At 43.6% G+C, this 18,507-nt stretch overlaps 1 protein-coding gene across 1 annotated transcript in view; it reads left to right on the top strand.

Annotated features, from left to right (window-relative positions):
- PARP8 (poly(ADP-ribose) polymerase family member 8) overlaps nucleotides 1-18,507 on the top strand; it is a 199,658-nt gene that overhangs the window by 131,567 nt on the left and 49,584 nt on the right. The window contains exons 11-14 of the mRNA XM_083153875.1: nucleotides 1,338-1,460; nucleotides 2,782-3,337; nucleotides 7,536-7,589; nucleotides 8,116-8,211. Coding sequence (XP_083010001.1) covers nucleotides 1,338-1,460; nucleotides 2,782-3,337; nucleotides 7,536-7,589; nucleotides 8,116-8,211 — 829 coding nt within the window. The remainder of the gene's footprint in view (nucleotides 1-1,337; nucleotides 1,461-2,781; nucleotides 3,338-7,535; nucleotides 7,590-8,115; nucleotides 8,212-18,507) is intronic.

Below are 18,507 nucleotides of genomic sequence, written 5' to 3'. Positions count from 1 at the left end.
CCCATGAAACGCCAGGGTCCACCCTGGGACCGCCGTCACCAGTCTGTCACCCGGTGTACGGGCAGCAAAGGCTACTCTTCGCATGGTCCGTACGCAAGGGGACCCCACACATGCACACAGCATACCATGTACATGCGTGGTGTAATGATGTTCGGATGGGCTGCGATTTCGCAGCCCTCCAAAAGGCTCTGAATCGGGCCCTATGGGTGGTATTGGGGAACATTCACAAATTTGCGCCTCTTTTAGCGCTGCTAGCTAACTACTAATGAGAACGTTTGTGGGCCAGTCCAATAAAATGACCCTGCACTATTTATTGGTATTACTAGTTACTGGTAGCGGATTTCAGAGGTGTGGTATAGCTCACAGACAATGTCTAGGTTGACAGTCAATAGGTCGATCCCAAAAGGTCGATCTATGTAAAAGAAAAATGTTGATACAAGCCGAAAGTTTACTCGGAATAGTTTGACGCATGAAAAGGTTGACATAAGTTTTTCAAAAAATTTTCATGTCACTGACGACACCTGAGCATGCAGGATGGCTCGCCTTGCTTGCTATGCTACTGTTCTCAATTGTAGTCCAATTGGATGGAAAAGTCTGAAAAAGCACCCCAAAAAATGTGAAAAACTCATGTTGAATATGTTCATGTGTCAACCATTGCCATTTCAACATATTGCTTGTTTCGCCCTTCTAGTCATGTAAAACATGTATGTCAGCCATATGGTGTCGACCTACAGACTGCAGGGTAGCCAATCTCATGGAATGGCCGGGTATCTGGATACTCCTCCCCGCACCCAGGAAAGGGAGGCAAGTCTCCCGGAATGCTGGCAGTCTCCGGTGACTCCCACCTCGGTAGGGGGCCTGTGGCACAAAACAATGTGAATTGTGTCATTGTAGCCCCGCCCACTGCTGTGCAATGCCTGAAATACCGGTAATGCACAGCGGGGGGGGGGGGGGGGCTTTGCCACGATGATGCAATTGCGCTGGCCATGCCCCCAAACAGGAAGTTTCTCCGTAGCTCCGCCCTGCCCCTTTCCCATCTGTCGGTGGCCACACCCTCCTGCCTCAGAGAGGGCGGCCAGAAAGTAGGCAACCCTGATTGACTGTTGACCTGGACATTGCAGGGTTTATTTACTAAGACGGGAGGAGCAACCAATTAGAATCTACCTATTTATTTAGCACCTTCGAGAAGATATTAGATAGAATCTTATTGGTTGCCCATAGCAACATCCCATCTTAGTAAATAAACCCCTGTACGTCAGGCACGGGCATGTGAAATAGAAGATTTTCATCAATGCAGAGCATTCTTTAAGCAGATGGTGCTTTTGCTGTGCACACAGGATCATGCAGACGTTTGTGACACAGCAATGGAAACAGAGCAAAGAAAAATCAAATTGTTCGCACAAGAAAATGTCTGACAAGAAGGTGAAGTCTCCTCTGCACATTTTTTCTACGTTGCGCAGGTAACTGTGTTGTTCGGAAAATTCCTTTTATGTATCTCGCACAGAGAACCAGTCTAGCGTGAATGTTACAGCCAAGTATATTTTATTACTGACAGTAATAACCGCAATGGGAAGAAAACCCCACAAGCTATTTGTTTCCCGTTAGCACAACAGTTGGCATCAGATCTCTTTGCAATACGGGTTTCTGTCTAATGTTTCTTAACTTACTAATATCGGTTTAAAGGGCCAGACAACTTCAGAATTGGAACTTGCCAAATTCAAAGCATAAATGTAACATTCATCATTCAGTGTTAACCTGCTAAAACCCCTCCCACATCTGTAGCACTGAACTAATGGGACCTGTTATAGGTCAACAATTACATCTCTGGCATGTGGCTACACCCTGTGGGCGTGTCTGGCACTAGACTGCACCGTATCCTTTCACTCATGAACCCTGTTCATTGTTGCCAGCAGCAACAGGTGGAGAGTTTGCCTGGGGACGTACATCTGTCAATCCATAAGGCAGGAGTCCTACGGTGAGCTCAGGGAGGACAAAAACCTCCAGTGGAGTAGAAGGGCTGTCATTGCTAATCTTCCATCCAGCGATAAAGAATTGGGATACTGAACTTAGATCGGGACTGTACCACCTGTATAAGAACAGTTGGGAGGTACGGCTGTGTATGAATCCACCATTCACACAGTACATGTCTGCAGAGGAAGCCTATCAGTAATTGTCTCATAATAAACTTTGTTATTAGAAGGTCTGGTAGTGCTTGATGGTGTGATTTGAGGTCAATTGCATCATATGTGGCCCTGCACAATGCTGAGAATCACAGAATAGTGCACAATGTCCTCAAGAACCAGACCACCAAGTTCACTCGGGGTGGCATACAAAACATCCTTCTAATTGACAAAACATCCATCTGATCAATATGAACTCAGTCCAGGTAACTCTAATAGTAAAATACGGAGTCGTGCAAGAGCCTGGTTGGCCAAAACTGGTCCTCAAGTTCTACCAACAGTCCATGTTTTCCAGACCACCTGTGGATCTGTAGAATGTGTCGGTTACAAAAATGAATGCAGCACTTTTTTGAAAATGTGACAGTTAATAATAACTGCATCTGTGCACCTGCTAGGTGGTCTGGGAATTGGGAACTGTTGGTCGATCTCCAAGACCGGCCAACCTTGAACTAGAGAAGATGCTATGATCAGATGTGTGCGGACTTCCAATAATAATAATTACTTGTTAAGTGCACAGTATGTGATTGTTACTTGTCATTATTTTCCAAATAGTTAACTTTATTTCAGAGCTGTTGAAATTCTTGTTATTTTCCTTTGCTAGGTCGCCAAGCTACCCCCCTCCTGGATGCGGTAAGAGCAAAGTGAAACTAAAGTCTGAGCAAGATGGGATCTCCAAGACACACAAATTGCTGCGGAGGACTTGTTCTAGCACAGTGAAAGCCGAAGACATGTGTAACACTAAATCTCACAGGAACTTTGGCCGATCCTTGTCTAGTGACCCCAGGGCTGAACAGGCAATGGGCTTAAAACCACACAAACTTTTGAACCGCCAGTGTACCCCAGCCATTAAGCAGGAGGAGTGCATCTCATTGAAGCAACATAAACTGTTAAGTCGTTCTTGTTCTGGGGATCCCAGATGTGAGCACAACAGCACCTTGAAGCCCCATAGACTGTTAAGCAGGTCTTACTCTAGTAATATACGTATGGAAGACTTAGATGGATTTAAGAACCACAAACTACTCAGCAAGTCTTATTCCAGTGCCCCCAAATCATCAAAAATGGACCTTTTGAAAGAACCTATCGCAGAGGGCAGGAGGCTCTCTCTTACCTCAGGGCTGATTGGTATATTAACGCCAGCTGCATCTTCACAACCTGCCGTGCGTACATTAATATAATTCGTATTTACTGCTTACTAATGCATTCTTTTTTTTCAGCATTACCAAGTTTACAAAATGTTTTTTGCTCTTTCCAAAACAGTCCAAACAAAAATATTAAGTTTTAGGGTACTTATGAGTTATCTGGGCGCCCGATTTTTTGATTGTATGCCTTAAGTTAAGGCATACAATCAGATGCGATGCGATGCGATATCGCATCGCATCGCATCGCATGCGACCATCGGATGCGATGACCCGATTTTTCCATAGGAATCAATGTTAAAATGGACTGAGTCCATTTTAACATGGAATTCAATGGGAAAAGGGGTCCTTTTCATACCCCTACTATCCAAGTGGGCATGGAGTTGGATATAAACCTGTGGCGAGCGTAGCGAGCCACCGAGCCCGAAGCGTGGCGAGCGAAGCGAGCCCCGCGAGGGGACGGTATTCTGTGTCCCCTCGCGGGGCTCGCTACGCTCGCCACGCTTCGGGCTCGGTGGCTCGCTACGCTCGCCACAGGTTTATATCCAACTCCATGCCCACTTGGATAGTAGGGGTATGAAAAGGACCCCTTTTCCCATTGAATTCCATGTTAAAATGGACTCAGTCCATTTTAACATTGATTCCTATGGAAAAATCGGGTCATCGCATCGCATCGCATCGCATCGCATCCGATGGTCGCATGCGATGCGATGTGCCCGATCCGACCCGATTTAGAAATCGGGCGCCCAGTTAACTCACAAGTACCAGTTTTAGCCTTAAATAATATTCTGCAGATTTTAATCAGCATAAGCTGCTTGTGCGTCCTATATGCACCATTTTTGCGAATAAGATTCCTGCATGGATCAGTCAGATCCGTGCAGGCTTCTCTGTGTAAAAATAACCAAATTAATTAAATAATACCTGGTCCCAGGCTCTTTGAGACGGTCCTTTTTGCAGAAATAGCGGGGGAGAAATGAAATAAGTTCCTCTTGTATTTCTATAACCAGCACCGGGCTCTTGGCCCGTTCCTGGTTCCCAAAATACGGGGCACAAAAGGAGTAGGAGTCCCCCATATTTTGGAAACCAGCACCGGGTTCAGACAGCCTTCAGGCTCATGCCACAGCCAGGGGACACTTATTATATAAGGTCCCGCTGCCAAAGCATAACCTCTGTGGCCGGGTCCCTGAGGGATTGAGGACCCTCCCAATAAAGGGATCCCCCCCTCCTGAGCACCCCTGGCCCGGGCTGAAGCTCGAGGCTGTCCCCGGTGCCCCTGGGCAGTGGGATCCGGGATGATGGTGTAAAAAGAAATGGTTAAAAAAGAATAAACATAAATATTGGGTTTTGTAGTTGAACTTATTAGTAGCAGAAATCTAGTTGTGAAGGTTGACATGGATATTCCATTCAGGGGATTTGCAAACTGTGATATGAACTGTGATATAAAACCTAGTTAGCAGGAAAGTTATTTACACATCTGTGTTCTGTTTTGTAGGGTCAGTTTTAATAGCTTACACTACAGAATTAGTACTCTGTACCTATAATTACAATGAGATTTATTACCCGGTACTTAATTATGCTAATGATTAATTATCTTTAGAGCTAGCATCTCTTCTGTACGAAAAGGCATTCAATCCATTTTTAGAGCCAGCTCATGAATCTGCCACTTGATGGGGTATTGTACACTTTGGGGTAAATTTACGGACATTGGTGTTTCAGCTTAAAACTCAGATGGTTACGAATATACAGTAGATGGTTGTATATTTGAAAAGAAAATTCAGATATTTTGCTAAGCTACTGTGTTTGCTGGATTCGTGTTGTCTGCTGGTGTACTCATTCGCGTTTGGCTGCTGTGTTTGCCAGCAGCGAACACTACTGAAGACGGAAGTCCACACGGATCAGTGCACATGGTTTTGCCCATTTTGAGAACAAATTTGTCCTGCAATCAAGTCTGAATTAGGACCTATGTGCATAACCAAGCTGTCTGAAATACAGATGGAGCGCCCCTGGTTCTTGCCCGGGATCGCCAGCATGCCTGCGCTGGCCATCGCCGACTCAGAGGCGCTTCATCTGACTGGGATGCACGTGCGTCTCACACGCCGCTGCGGGTCCCTGCCCGTCTCCATTTCATGGAGACGGACAGGGATAGGGAGGACGGCAAGGGGCACTGGGGGAGGTGGCGGGAGGCGGAGAAATCACCGTAGCCATGGGGCGCGTGCGAACGTCTCGAGCGCACTCGCCCCTGGCTCCATCTGTAGTCCTGGTTCTAAAAATACACGTGAAAATTTATTGTGGTCCCTATGTAATTAAAAAACCATCATTGGGCTTTTGGACCAAGTCCTGGTCCCAAAATATGGGGGGGTCCAAAAATGTATGTAGGGGTCACCCGCATTTCCCCCCCTGTATTTTTAGAACTAAGACCATTTCAGGCTAGTGATGCTTAGGAGGGGGACTCTATTACACAAAGAAGATCCGTGCATGCTTTTCAATTAACTTGCCCAGTAGTTGCTCTATTTAAAAGGTGCATTTTGAGCCAATTTCTGGTTGTTTTTGCAGAAACAAATTTTGGTAAATTTTCGTGTTGTAGTAGTGCCTATGGAAAGTCATTCTAGTTGTGCTGATAGTGAATTGATTCATGCTTGTGTGTTCTACCGTGTTCTTCTTTTCTGAGATAACCTATGTTTCGTATATTATCAAGATGCATTTTAGGGCTGAGAATGCAGTCCTATCTATGCAATGCTATGATGCAATGCGTGATTGCACCCGCCACCTCCACCCACCAGATCTGCCACTGGCCATATCTGACTCCGCTGCCCCCTGCACATAAAGTATTTGTCAGAAACCACGGTGCACGTTCGCATATGCACACGCGTCCGAATTCCTTTCCTGCTTTCTGGTGTGTCTTAGGCCCCTGTCCTGCGCTGTCCCCGAGTTTTCTCCATGGCAGGAACTGAGTGGCATTACCCTGAGCCCTTGCCAGCGTCCCAAGCTGGTCCCGGGTCGGGCCCATGCCACATGGGTGCCGCCATGACACCTGCAATCACATGACTCTGACCAGAGTCTCAACAACTCTCCCCACCTAGCTGTGCCCACAGTGCCCTCCCGTGTTCCAGTTCCCAGCATCCACCACTGGCCCACTGCTGCCACAGCCGGGAACACAGAGACCCGAGCCCTGACAGTACTGTACAGAAATGGTTTGGACACACCACCTCCCAGTACCAGGACATGGCAGAACTGTTGGCGCACCTATTCCTATTCCTAGCCAAGAAGTTTCTTATTGAGAAATAAGTAAATAAGTAAATTGTGCTTACTTGTCACTCTTAGGCTGGGTACCCAGTAGTGCGATATTGGCAATTTGTGCATGTCATATAGTTTGCATGACCGATTGTGCGCTCTAATGGGTCACATTCTGATTGACAGCGCTAAACGACCAACTAGAAAATATTGTGTGCAACCGGTGCATTGTAATGAAGGACGGAACGAGCGATCGTTCTGTTGCTCATTCCATCAAGTAATGTGCAGTGGCATTGTGCTATGGTCTGAGGCAAAGGGTAATTGCCCCAACCATCATCACCATTGTCAGTCGTGCAGATGTGTACCCAGCCTTAGATTGTTATCTGGTGGTCGTGTTGTACAAGATAGCACTTCTGTTGACATTTTTTGATTGGAAGCCACCAGTACTGGTTTTGCTTATCATGTTGACCATACATAATTAGATCACCAACCTGTGGCACCCCTGCAAGTGTCCCCTGCACCCCATGGCGCCACCACACCCTGCTTAGGAACCACTGTAATAGCCTATTACTGTAAAATGGTTGCCAGCCCTTTGAAATGTTGGAACAACGCAACAGTAATGTCACACTTGAATTGCTCTTTCTGGTGCCATCTAGTGGCCAAAACACTGGAATTCCCTCTATAGAAGTGAGGAGCAGTTCCAGACTTTTAATTCTATAGGATATGTGGGTAGCTCTTTGATAGCATGGACCATCTCTTCAGCTGACCATGGTCAGTCCTAGATTACGCACTTTGAGAGTTCCATTATTATTATTGCAATGGGTCATGCATGGTAGAAAAAAAGTAAAAATTGGGCCAATTACACTTCATTGGTTCTCTGCAAAAGCACAACTATTTAATTATAATGCCAAATTAAAACATTATACAGCTGTTCTACTGAGCCATTGTGTATTGCTATTTTATGTATATACTGTATATTTCTTTTTAGCCAAACAATGGTGCAAAAATTGTTCCGGTACGTGGGCATGGATTTCTGGTACAGGTATGACCTTATGGACAATTATGTTTTCTTATTATTGATTTTTGTAGTTTCAGTCCAGTCTAGAGAGAATTGCATTGTGGTACATGGGCCCAGTATGTCTTGCAGAAACAGGGAGAACATACAAACTCCACACAATCCCCCATAAACCAACGGCACCAGTTTTCTGAACGTTATAACACTAACCACTGTGTTACCATGCTTTAGAGCTCATGTGAACAAAACTTTACTCAATTGCCATTTTTTGGGGCCACGCTCACTGTACGATGGTCACAATCTGATCAGATCCTTCATAGACATTGATGACACACTGACACTGCAGGAACTAAATTGAATGCAGGGTGTAGTATTAGGAGACATTTTTGCATTTAAAAGACGTACTGACCAATGATTTCCATGATCCCATTAGGCTGTGTTTACTCGCTGGGTTCCGCCTAATTAAAAAATCATTACTATATTTAAACCTATATCGTATACCTATTATTCTTTGTTATTACTGATTGTTTTCCTTTTATTTATTTTTTAATAGACGATAGAGTTTGCTGAACAGAGAATACCTGTGCTAAATGAGTACTGCGTGGTTTGTGACGAACCTCATGTGTTTCAAAATGGACCAATGCTGAGGGTAAGTTTTCTAAAATATTATAACACAGCTGGTTATTAATACTATTGTTATTATTATTATCATTTATTTATATGATGCCACCAGGGTTCCACATTGTCTGACAAAATGCATAACGAGCAACTCAAGAAAACAAAGACTTGCAATACGAGACCATGAAATAATCATTGGGTGCCGGATGACGCAATGGTCATTCGTCCGACATCAGAATCCCGATTGTTACATTTCTGACAGTCGGGATCCCAACTGACAAGGGCTATTCTCCCTCGTGCGTGAGACCAAAAGGGGCTTCATAGCCCCTGTGTCGGAGTCCCGGCAGTTGGGATTCCAATGTTGGACTAATGACCATAGAAGTAAGCATGGGTAGAAGTAAGCGTGCAACAGAGGGTTAGGATGAGAGATGGATGGGTTTTTATACCTTATAACTAGTTTACACAAATGAGCCTTTACAAACTGACATAAGTTACTCACTACACACTGCCCTATTGGTGAGAAATCCTCCACGGCACTGAAGTCCCATTCTTACATCAGTATTAATTTACTACTTAGGGGCGTATTCAATCTTGGCCGAGTTTTTCACCAGGAGAAAAAGCGACCGCATAAACGGGCGAAAACGTCTTTAAATTCGTCAAAACCATGTGAATTCATGGCAATTTCACTGATACGCGCGGTGTTTGGCGATACTGGATTTTTCGCCCAGGAAAAAAATTAGCGCCGTCACTGAATAGGACAAATCAAATTCACCCAAAAAACGGGTGAAAACTGACGATTTTTCTCCTGGCAGTATTGTATACCGTTGGAATTGAATACGGGCCTTAGAAGCAATAATTGGATATAGGTGACTATTTTATCAGTTAAATAACCGGTTTATAGGCCACACAAGAAACAGTAGCACATTTCTAGAAGTGCAGCTTTGGGTTTTGAACTATTGATATATACGATAGAGAACCACCTGCTTCTGCAGGCGTCATCCTGCCAACTCCCCGTGTCCTATTGTAATTAATAATACGTGTTGTAGATGCAGCCTGTACTACACAGAAACAGCAAATATTGTTGGCATAGGATATTTTTAGCTCTGAATAGCATGGGTAGGAGATTGGTTGCCAGTTAGCCAGAGGTCCTCTACATCTGCGGCAAGCTGTGAAGAATTGTTTCCTCTTCATTTATAACAGGGGAAACTTCCATGCTAGTCTAGTGACCTCTCGCTGAGCAGTTATGGCAATTAGTTACACTACGATATGCTACACTGCACTACAGATATTTGGCAATTAGAGGCTTTATTCAGTTAGCAAGATACAGTAGTACAGCATAGTACGTAGCAAGTTCAATGTTTACAGTAAAAAAAACCTAGTGACTCATTGGGGACATACTGTAGAGCAATACTATCCGCTGCTTGGCAGTGTTCTCTGAGCTGGGTATATTATTCCTATATTTACAAAGAGGACAAGTGCAGATGTTACCGCTAGCAACCAAACAGATTCCACCTATCATTGCATGCACGAAATGTACTTTATTTTATTTATTAACAGTTTCTTATATAGCGCATACATATTCCACAGCGCTTTACAGAGATTATTTGTATAATGACATCAGTCCCTGCCCCAGTGGAGCTTACAGCCTATATTCCCTTCTGCACACTGAGTGAGAAAATAACTACATAATAATCAGATAATACAGAGATCTTGGTTGCATATATCTGCAGATATAGGGCTAAGCTCCAAGGCCGTACGTCAAGGCCTCTCTGTCACTGGGGGTCCCTAATACTGGGTATGGGTCTGGGGTGTGGGCCCCCAACATGCTGACACAGGCTGAGTACTCCAGGGCAGCACACAAATGAAAATTAGTAGGGGTTAATAAGAAGCACAAAGTGCTATGTAGGGAAGTGAAGGTGTGATTAAAATACAAAATATATACAATGTGATAGGAAAAATAAGAGTTAATAAAGTGTTAGGGTGTGCTAACCTGGAGCAGACCAGCCCTACCAACACAGGGGGCACCACATTCCCAAACCCATCCCATAAGCAATAACATATGTCTGGGCTTAATAGCCCAGTGTAAGGCCACATGATAATGGCGTATAACATCTGAGAGCCAGCTTACCTGGAGCTACCCCTGGCTTCTCCAATGGCACTCAGGTGTCAGCAATCCCTCCTAATGCTGACCCATCTATGCCTCTCTCAACTGCACAACACTTTTGTTGGTAAGCTGCTCAATCAGAGGTGTGTCATTCAGGTGCCAAAAGGGAGGGGTAATTCTGTCTAGGAAAAAACATGTTGTATCCCAATTGCACACTGAGTGAGAAAATAACTACATATTAATCAGATAATACAGAGATCTTGGTTGCATTTTTTTCCTAGACAGAATTGCCCCTCCCTTTTGGCACCTGAGTGACACACCTCTGATTGAGCAGCTTACCAACAAAAGCCTATATTCCCTACCACATGTACATGCACACACAGACATTCTAGGGTTATTTTTGTTGGGAGCCAATTAACCTACCAGTATATTTTTGGATTGTGGGAGGAAACTGGAGTTCCCGGAGGAAACCCACGCAAGTACGGGGAGAATATACAAACTGCGCACAGTTAGAGCCATGGTGGGAATCGAACCCATGACCTCAGCGCTGTGAGGCAGTAATGCTAACCATTACACCATCCGTGCTGCCTAGATATTGTTTATATCCTCCAGTGTGTATGCTTAATATGCTGTCTGTACATGCAGGCCAATGTTGACTATATCGTCAATGACTGCACGTTCATGTGAGGGCCGGGTGATGTCACTGAATGATATCATTAACAATATAATTCACTATATGTGGCCAGGAGCTCTGCCGATATTGTTAACGATATTGCTAATGGAGCGTAGAATCCAGTGCGCATATCTACCAACTTTAGTGGTTTGCAAATCAGTGCCTGTTGAGCTGGAAAGGGGGTGGGGCTTCCCATGGAGGGGTGTGGCCTATCACAGCAACCTCCATTATCGTCACTTCAGAGGCGTGCCAAGTGCTCTTCAAGGTGCTGGGCAGCCCCTGCCTCCCTCCCTGCGCTATTTGGACATGCTGCATCTGCAGGCTGATAATCTGCATTTATAACCAACTTTATAATTATTGTATGTTTCTATCACTTTTTTTTAAATCTATCTTTTTTTTATAACTATCTTAGCCTATTAAGTGACAATGACTGTATAGGACTGCTTTACAGTATGTGATTGTTTCTCATTAAGTTAAACCACGTGTATTGTGTAAATCAATCCATTGATAGCTGAGAGCAGCTGGTGTTTCTCTTGGTAGAAGCAGATTTTTTGAATCTTCAGGCAAGAAGCTGGGATTTTTCCCATAACATCCAATCAGATTCTACTTCTTGTTTATTTAGCACCTTCTAGAACAGGGGTGAACAAACCGGTCCTGGAGATCTACCAACGGTCCATTTTTTCCAAATCCCCTAGCTGGTGCACAGCTGTAGTCATTACTAATTGTCAAATGTCCCAGATCACCTAGCTGGTGTACAGCTGTAGTCATTACAAACTGTCACATGTTCCATATCACCTAGCTGGTGCACAGCTGTAGTCATTACTAACTGTCACATGTTCCATATCACCTAGCTGGTGCACAGCTGTAGTCATTACTAACTGTCACATTCCCCAGATCACCTAGCTGGTGCACAGCTGTAGTCATTACTAACTGTCACATGTTCCATATCACCTAGCTGGTGCACAGCTGTAGTCATTACTAACTGTCACATTCCCCAGATCACCTAGCTGATGCACAGCTGTAGTCATTACTAACTGTCACATGTTCCATATCACCTAGCTGGTGCACAGCTGTAGTCATTACTAACTGTCACATTCCCCAGATCACCTAGCTGGTGCACAGCTGTAGTCATTACTAACTGTCACATGTTCCATATCACCTAGCTGGTGCACAGCTGTAGTCATTACTAACTGTCACATTCCCCAGATCACCTAGCTGGTGCACAGCTGTTGTCATTACTGTCCCATTCCCCAGATCACCTAGCTGGTGCACATTACTAACAATCACATTCCCCAGATCACCTAGCTGGTGCACAGATGTAGTCATTACTAACTGTCACTTTTCCCAGACCACCTAGCTGGTGTACAGCTGTAGTTATTACTAACTGTCACATTCCCCAGATCACCTAGCTGATGCACAGCTGAGGTTATTACTTACTGCCACATTCCCCAGATCACCTAGCTGGTGCACAGCTGTAGTCATTACTAACTGTCACATGTTCCATATCACCTAGCTGGTGCACAGCTGTAGTCATTACTAACTGTCACATTCCCCAGATCACCTAGCTGGTGCACAGCTGTAGTCATTACTAACTGTCACATTCCCCAGATCACCTAGCTGGTGCACAGCTGTAGTCATTACTAACTGTCACATGTTCCAAATCACCTAGCTGGTGCACAGCTGTAGTCATTACTAACTGTCACATTCCCCAGATCACCTAGCTGGTGCACAGCTGTAGTCATTACTGTCACATTCCCCAGATCACCCAGCTGGTGCACATTACTAACAATCACATTCCACAGATCACCTAGCTGGTGCACAGCTGTAGTCATTACTAACTGTCACATTTTCAAACGTGTTGCATTAATTCCTACTATATACCCACAGGTTCAGATACGTGAACTGTTGGTAGATCTGGAGGACAGATTTGGCCACCCCTCTTCTAAAAGATAATAGTTAGAATCTGATTGGTTGCTATAGGCAACATCCCATCTTCCATAGGACTCCCATCTTGGTAAATTTACCCTGTAGCATCCAGCAGAGGCTGATAATATGGGCAGTATGGCCAGGATGGTACTGGGGGGGGGGTATGGATTATTAGATAGTGTCTAGATAAACAGTCAATTGGTCTACCTCAAAAGGTCGACATGCAATATGTCGATGTGAAATAGGTCAACAGGGTAAAAATGTCGACATGTTTAAATTGTGGGCATTAAAAAACAAGGTACACATGTCATCATGGACCCCAATTAATGTATCCTCATATGGCTTGTGGCTTCAGGCCATTATATTCTCCCTCTATGCTGACGTGGATGATGAAGTGAGATCAAGCCAGTTAAAAAAAAATAAAAAAACAGTCATGAAAAACTCATTTTGACCCTGTCAACCTAGTGCATGTCGACTTTGTGGGGTAAACCAATTGACACTGTAGATCTATCAGCCGGAACCGGTACAGGGATAGCTGCGTGGTTCTTCCCGCAGACGTTACTAATAGTCTGTTCTGCATTATGCAGTATTCATGTGTTGATTCAGACGCTCTCGATTATGTAATGAAATAGGGTCTGCACTAGATAATAATTAGCTAATTAACTTTCTGTGGCTTCTCTTCATGTCTTACAGTTTGAATATAAACCAGTCATTTATTATCTGCTCTCTGAACAGGTGTTTGGTTCCATCCGTACTTTTGTTTGCATTGTTAAAGGTGGAAACGAATCAGGAGGCATCAACATTAATTGGATTCTAAGCACAAAATGTAATTGTAGCTTCAATTCTTTACTGCAGCGTGTGTTATGCTGGGCAAATGATTGGGTAGTTACTGCGAGCGTACTGGAAATGCTAAGTGATTAGGCTGCCAAATGCTATTTGTCAGTACAGATGAAGGTGCATTTAATAATAATGGAACCGATCCCAAACACACGCAGAAAGTAATTCCCCCCCGTTTAATTGGAAATGGTGCTGTGGGTCACCCATGCCCCTCTATTCCCAATATTTCTACTCTGTGGATTATTTAATTTATTAACAATGCTTAAAGGTATACATCTATTAATCTATAGCAAACAAACCATCCCTGGCCTAAGTTACTGGTAAAATCTATTTGCAGGACTGATTGCTGTGGGTGATTGCTGTTAGTGCATTATGCGCCTTTTAACAATAATAAACTAACAACTTTTCTAGTTAGTCCTGTGTGTTCACAGCGTCCAAAGGAGTAAATGTGAGTAAAAGTGGCTTGATTAGATATTACGTACAGGTCTCCCACATACAGGAAGTTCCTATAAAATATAAATAACCACATACTGCATATTTAGTAACCCGCGTGATATAGCGAAAAGCAGAATGCGTCGATGATGATATTATTAACCCTTGGAGTGCCAGGTGAATTTGTCGAAATTGGTGTCAAAATTGGCAAGCAATTCATTTTATTCATCATAATGACCAGTTCTGTTTACCTTATATAGTGTAAGAAATATAATCTTTTTTACACAACATTTTTTATTGGAATTTATATAACAAATGTGAGGGAAGCTGGCATTTTTAGCAGATATTTTGCACATCTCTCACAATTGAATTGCTCCACTGGGGGCCATCTAGTAAGTGCTAACGCAATAAAGAATTTCATTCCGACTGTCAGAATGTCCCGACAGTTAGAATCCCAGGCCGTTTTTGGCTCTGCTTGCCAGAAACTCAACAGCCAAAATTCAACGGTCTGACGAGTTTCACAAAATGGGCGTGTTGGTAAATTCTACAAACCGACAAAACAGATCCGACTTATTTTAAAGTCTGATCTGTTTTTTTGGGAATCTGCCTTCAATGCTGTTGGAAACAACAGCATTGAATAGGTGGGCCGGCTATTTCCCCTGTCGGAAATAGTGGCCGGCATTGAAAAACCCCCTTAGTCAGTGATTTAAACGGTGTATTTGAAATGTAATTAAATTATTTGATACTTACAGTTGTGCTCAGAAGTATACATAACCTAGCAGAAATTTTGATTTTCTGGCCATTTGTCAGAGAATATGAATGATAACTCACAAACTTTTCTTTCACTCATGGTTAGTGGATGGGTGAAGCCATTTATTGTCAAACAACGGTTCCTGACCGCACGCTACTCCTCCGCTACTCCTTAATATAAGGACACACTTAAGGATATGCATACGGATCACTTTCTCTCCACTCGTAACTACTGTGGATATTTCAAATTGAGAGGAGGGGTACTCATAAATGAAAAGCCTAATCAAGGGGTATGGGATAGAAAAAAGGTTGGGAACCACTGCACCCGAAAAACATTTATCCACCCATCCAACTAGTTGGTTGGTTGGACTAAAAATCTGTTACTGTATAGGAGCAAATGACAATCAGAAATTTACTCACAAATCCAGGAAAATAGCCAAAACCTTCACCTTTTCTGAGCGACAGTTTTGTCCATTTCCAGATTTTGGGGCCAAATTACAAAGTTAATTTGCTTTCATTTGCTTGGTTGGAGGAAAGCTGGTCTAGTGTATGGCCAGCATTACTCACATGTGCACCGACTGGAAAAACCATTTGATGGTCCATGAATTGCTTATGGATTTGCAGCTAAGTAGTGAATAGCGATCTATTCACAATTATATATACAGTTCTAAGCACATAAGAAGTAAAAAAAAAAAAATCCACACAGTAGAATACAAAAACATAAAATTGAAAAGAAGTGACACTGAATTGCTCAGATCTCTCAGCACAGATCACTCAGCACCCAGCGCTGCACCAGTGTGCTGAGCAATCTGTTACTGTCCATGTTCTTAATAGCGAGAACACGGGCGATGACTAGATATTACAAGCATGCTTGAAATATCCAACCCGACGATAGCAACGCACTGGCCTATCGCTATGGGGCATACACACAGTGATTTGTGCTTCATTTCTAAGCAATCTAGTCAGATTGCTTAGAAATGGGGCTTAAATCACCCCGTGTGTATACCCCATTAGGGTTTCCTTACAGAAGATACATTTACTGGATTAACAAGATTAAATTCTAAACTTTATCCATTGGACAGTATAGATTGCTGTGGGATAATAGGAATAGAGGTGTGGTCTTGTACAGGGTGAGACGAATCAACCTCCCAGATTTTAAAGGTTAACAAGAACAGGCATGTTCAATTCTATTCAGAATTTTAGTACAAACAAATATATCCCCTTCTAACTTTTCCGCGTTCTCTCCTGTGATTCGTGCAACTACTCGCAGAGGCAGGTATTCAATGCAAAGCTATAGCTAGCAGGAGCCTGTGATTCAGACCTGCTCGCGTTTGGGAGCCCAGTGAGCAGGTTAACGCTGCCCCACTGAACACATGCCCCCCCCCCCCCAGTACAGGGCTGTGAATGGATGGGTACGGACAGTGGCTTAACAATAGCCCCACAGACCCCGTGGTGGCAGGGAGGCGCTGAGTAAATGTGGGTGCCGGAGGTTTGCTTCCTGCCGGAACCTGCAGATCTACTTGCATGCAGTCCCAACTCTTGGCGCTCCTCCTGCTGCTGCTGCTAATGAAAAATGTCCCTAACAAAATGTCTGCCCCCTTACAGCAGACAGGTTTTGAGGATGCTAGAGGAGGCGCGTGTGGGGGAGCGCTGCCAAAATATTCATGGTGAGGGGGCACATGTTTAGTAATCACGCCACTGGGTAGGGATACACATCCGATCGTGAACTCAGGCACAGAGGATAAATCATTTGAAGGTTACTTACCATTGAATTATTTTTTTCCTTCTGTCTGTGCTGCTCACATCCAGCCGGCGGCTGTGAGTATTTAAGTGATTTTAGGGCGGGCACTGAAGGGCAAAATTTGGAGGTCCTTACAGCCGGGCCCTGCACATGCGCATTACCGAAAATGTGTATGCGCAGTAGACCCACCATCAGACAGGGGACGAATTTGGACCTCTGCGTCTGCCCCCAAGTGCCCATGAAAATTCTCCTCATGTATAGGGAAATTATGGGGGAAATTTAATTGGATGAGAGAATCAGAAAGTGAGAGATTTGGAGCCTTATTCTAGTTCACTCTTTCTGACAAAATCCTTCTTAGATGGACAAAACCATGTGCACTGCAGGTGGGGCAGATGTAAAATGTGCAGAGAGAATTAGATTTGGGCGAGTTATTTTGTTTCTGTGCAGGGTAAATACTGGCTGCTTTATTTTTACAATGCAATATAGATCTCACTTTGTAGTAAAACCCCACCCAAATCTAATTCTCTCTGCACAAGTAACATCTGCCCCACCTGCAGTGCACATGCTTTTGTCCATCTAAGAATCATTTTGTCAGAAAGAGTGAGCTAGAATAAGGCTCTTGGTGCAAAATCTGTTTTATTTTGCAGTGTAAATGATTGCAGCCTTAAAAACTACAGAGATTTCTTACCTAATCTCTCACTTTCTGAATCTCTCATCCTATTAAATGTCACCCAATATGTCAGTAGTCAATCTCCTGAATTATCTACCTATATTACCCTCAATATTATATTCATTATAACTCTCATCTTTATGAAATGTGGGAGCTGAAATAAATACAATTTGTTATGTGTTTACTGGGGTATTGGCACTATTTTATTTTGTCATAACATCTCCATTTAATACGCAAGTTCTAGCACGCTTTAAAGCACCAGGCTATGAATTTACAGTTTCTTTGATGAAATTAGTCACCAATTCCTCGCTTGAGCTGGAGCAATGAAGCAAGGCCCGTCGTGTGGTGCTTTACTGTACATCAACTTATTTGACATCTCATTTCACAACTGCTGAGCAATGTAGAAGTATTTCATGAATTAAAACATGAAGAGAATCTGCAGTGGGAAATTTCAATTCAGCACTAGTGTATGTCTTTGCTTTGTTATAACAGTGCCATCTTGTGGTGAAATTGTATACTCACACATTTCTGTTTCCTGTGGAAATGCATACCCACATTTTTTTTTGTGTGTGCGTGTTAGACATTCACTTATGTAACTTTGATTTAAGTCACTTAAGATAAATTTAGAGTAGAGCTATTAATCACAGACATTCACAAACATAGTTTTAAAATAAATCATCTGTATTTAATGACTTAAAGCCATGTTAGAAACTTAATTTAATTGTAATAAATGTTTTAGGTAAAAGTCATATCATTTATAGGCATATATAACTGTGAAGTCATAATATTATTAAGGGCCTGATTTAGCATGGTGCAAGAGCAAAAGCTTTTTTATAATGGACAAAAACCATGTGCACTGCAGGTGGGGCAGATGTAACATATGCAGATAGAGTTAGATTTGATGAAGTCTTAAATGACGAAACGCGTTGGGTACTGCCTGCTGACTCCTCCATAAATAGATAAGTTCTGCTTTTACACTTAGGGCGGGATGTATTAAAATACATCGCCGCCCTTCGCCGCCCCCCTGCCGCGATGCTGCCGCATATGTACTAACATATGCGGCTGGCATCGCGGTGCGGTGACAGAGGCCCCCCACGATACCTGTACACTGGTGTGCGGGGGGTCTCCGTCACCTCCCTGCCGCCACGCTCTCCCCTCATGCCGGGGACAGCTATGCATGCTGTCCCCGGCGCT

The sequence above is a fragment of the Crinia signifera genome, chromosome 1 (genome assembly GCF_055691185.1).
Source record: "Crinia signifera chromosome 1, ASM5569118v1, whole genome shotgun sequence".
In the NCBI taxonomy this organism is placed as follows: domain Eukaryota; kingdom Metazoa; phylum Chordata; class Amphibia; order Anura; family Myobatrachidae; genus Crinia; species Crinia signifera.
This window is presented reverse-complemented; position numbering and strand designations above follow the sequence as displayed.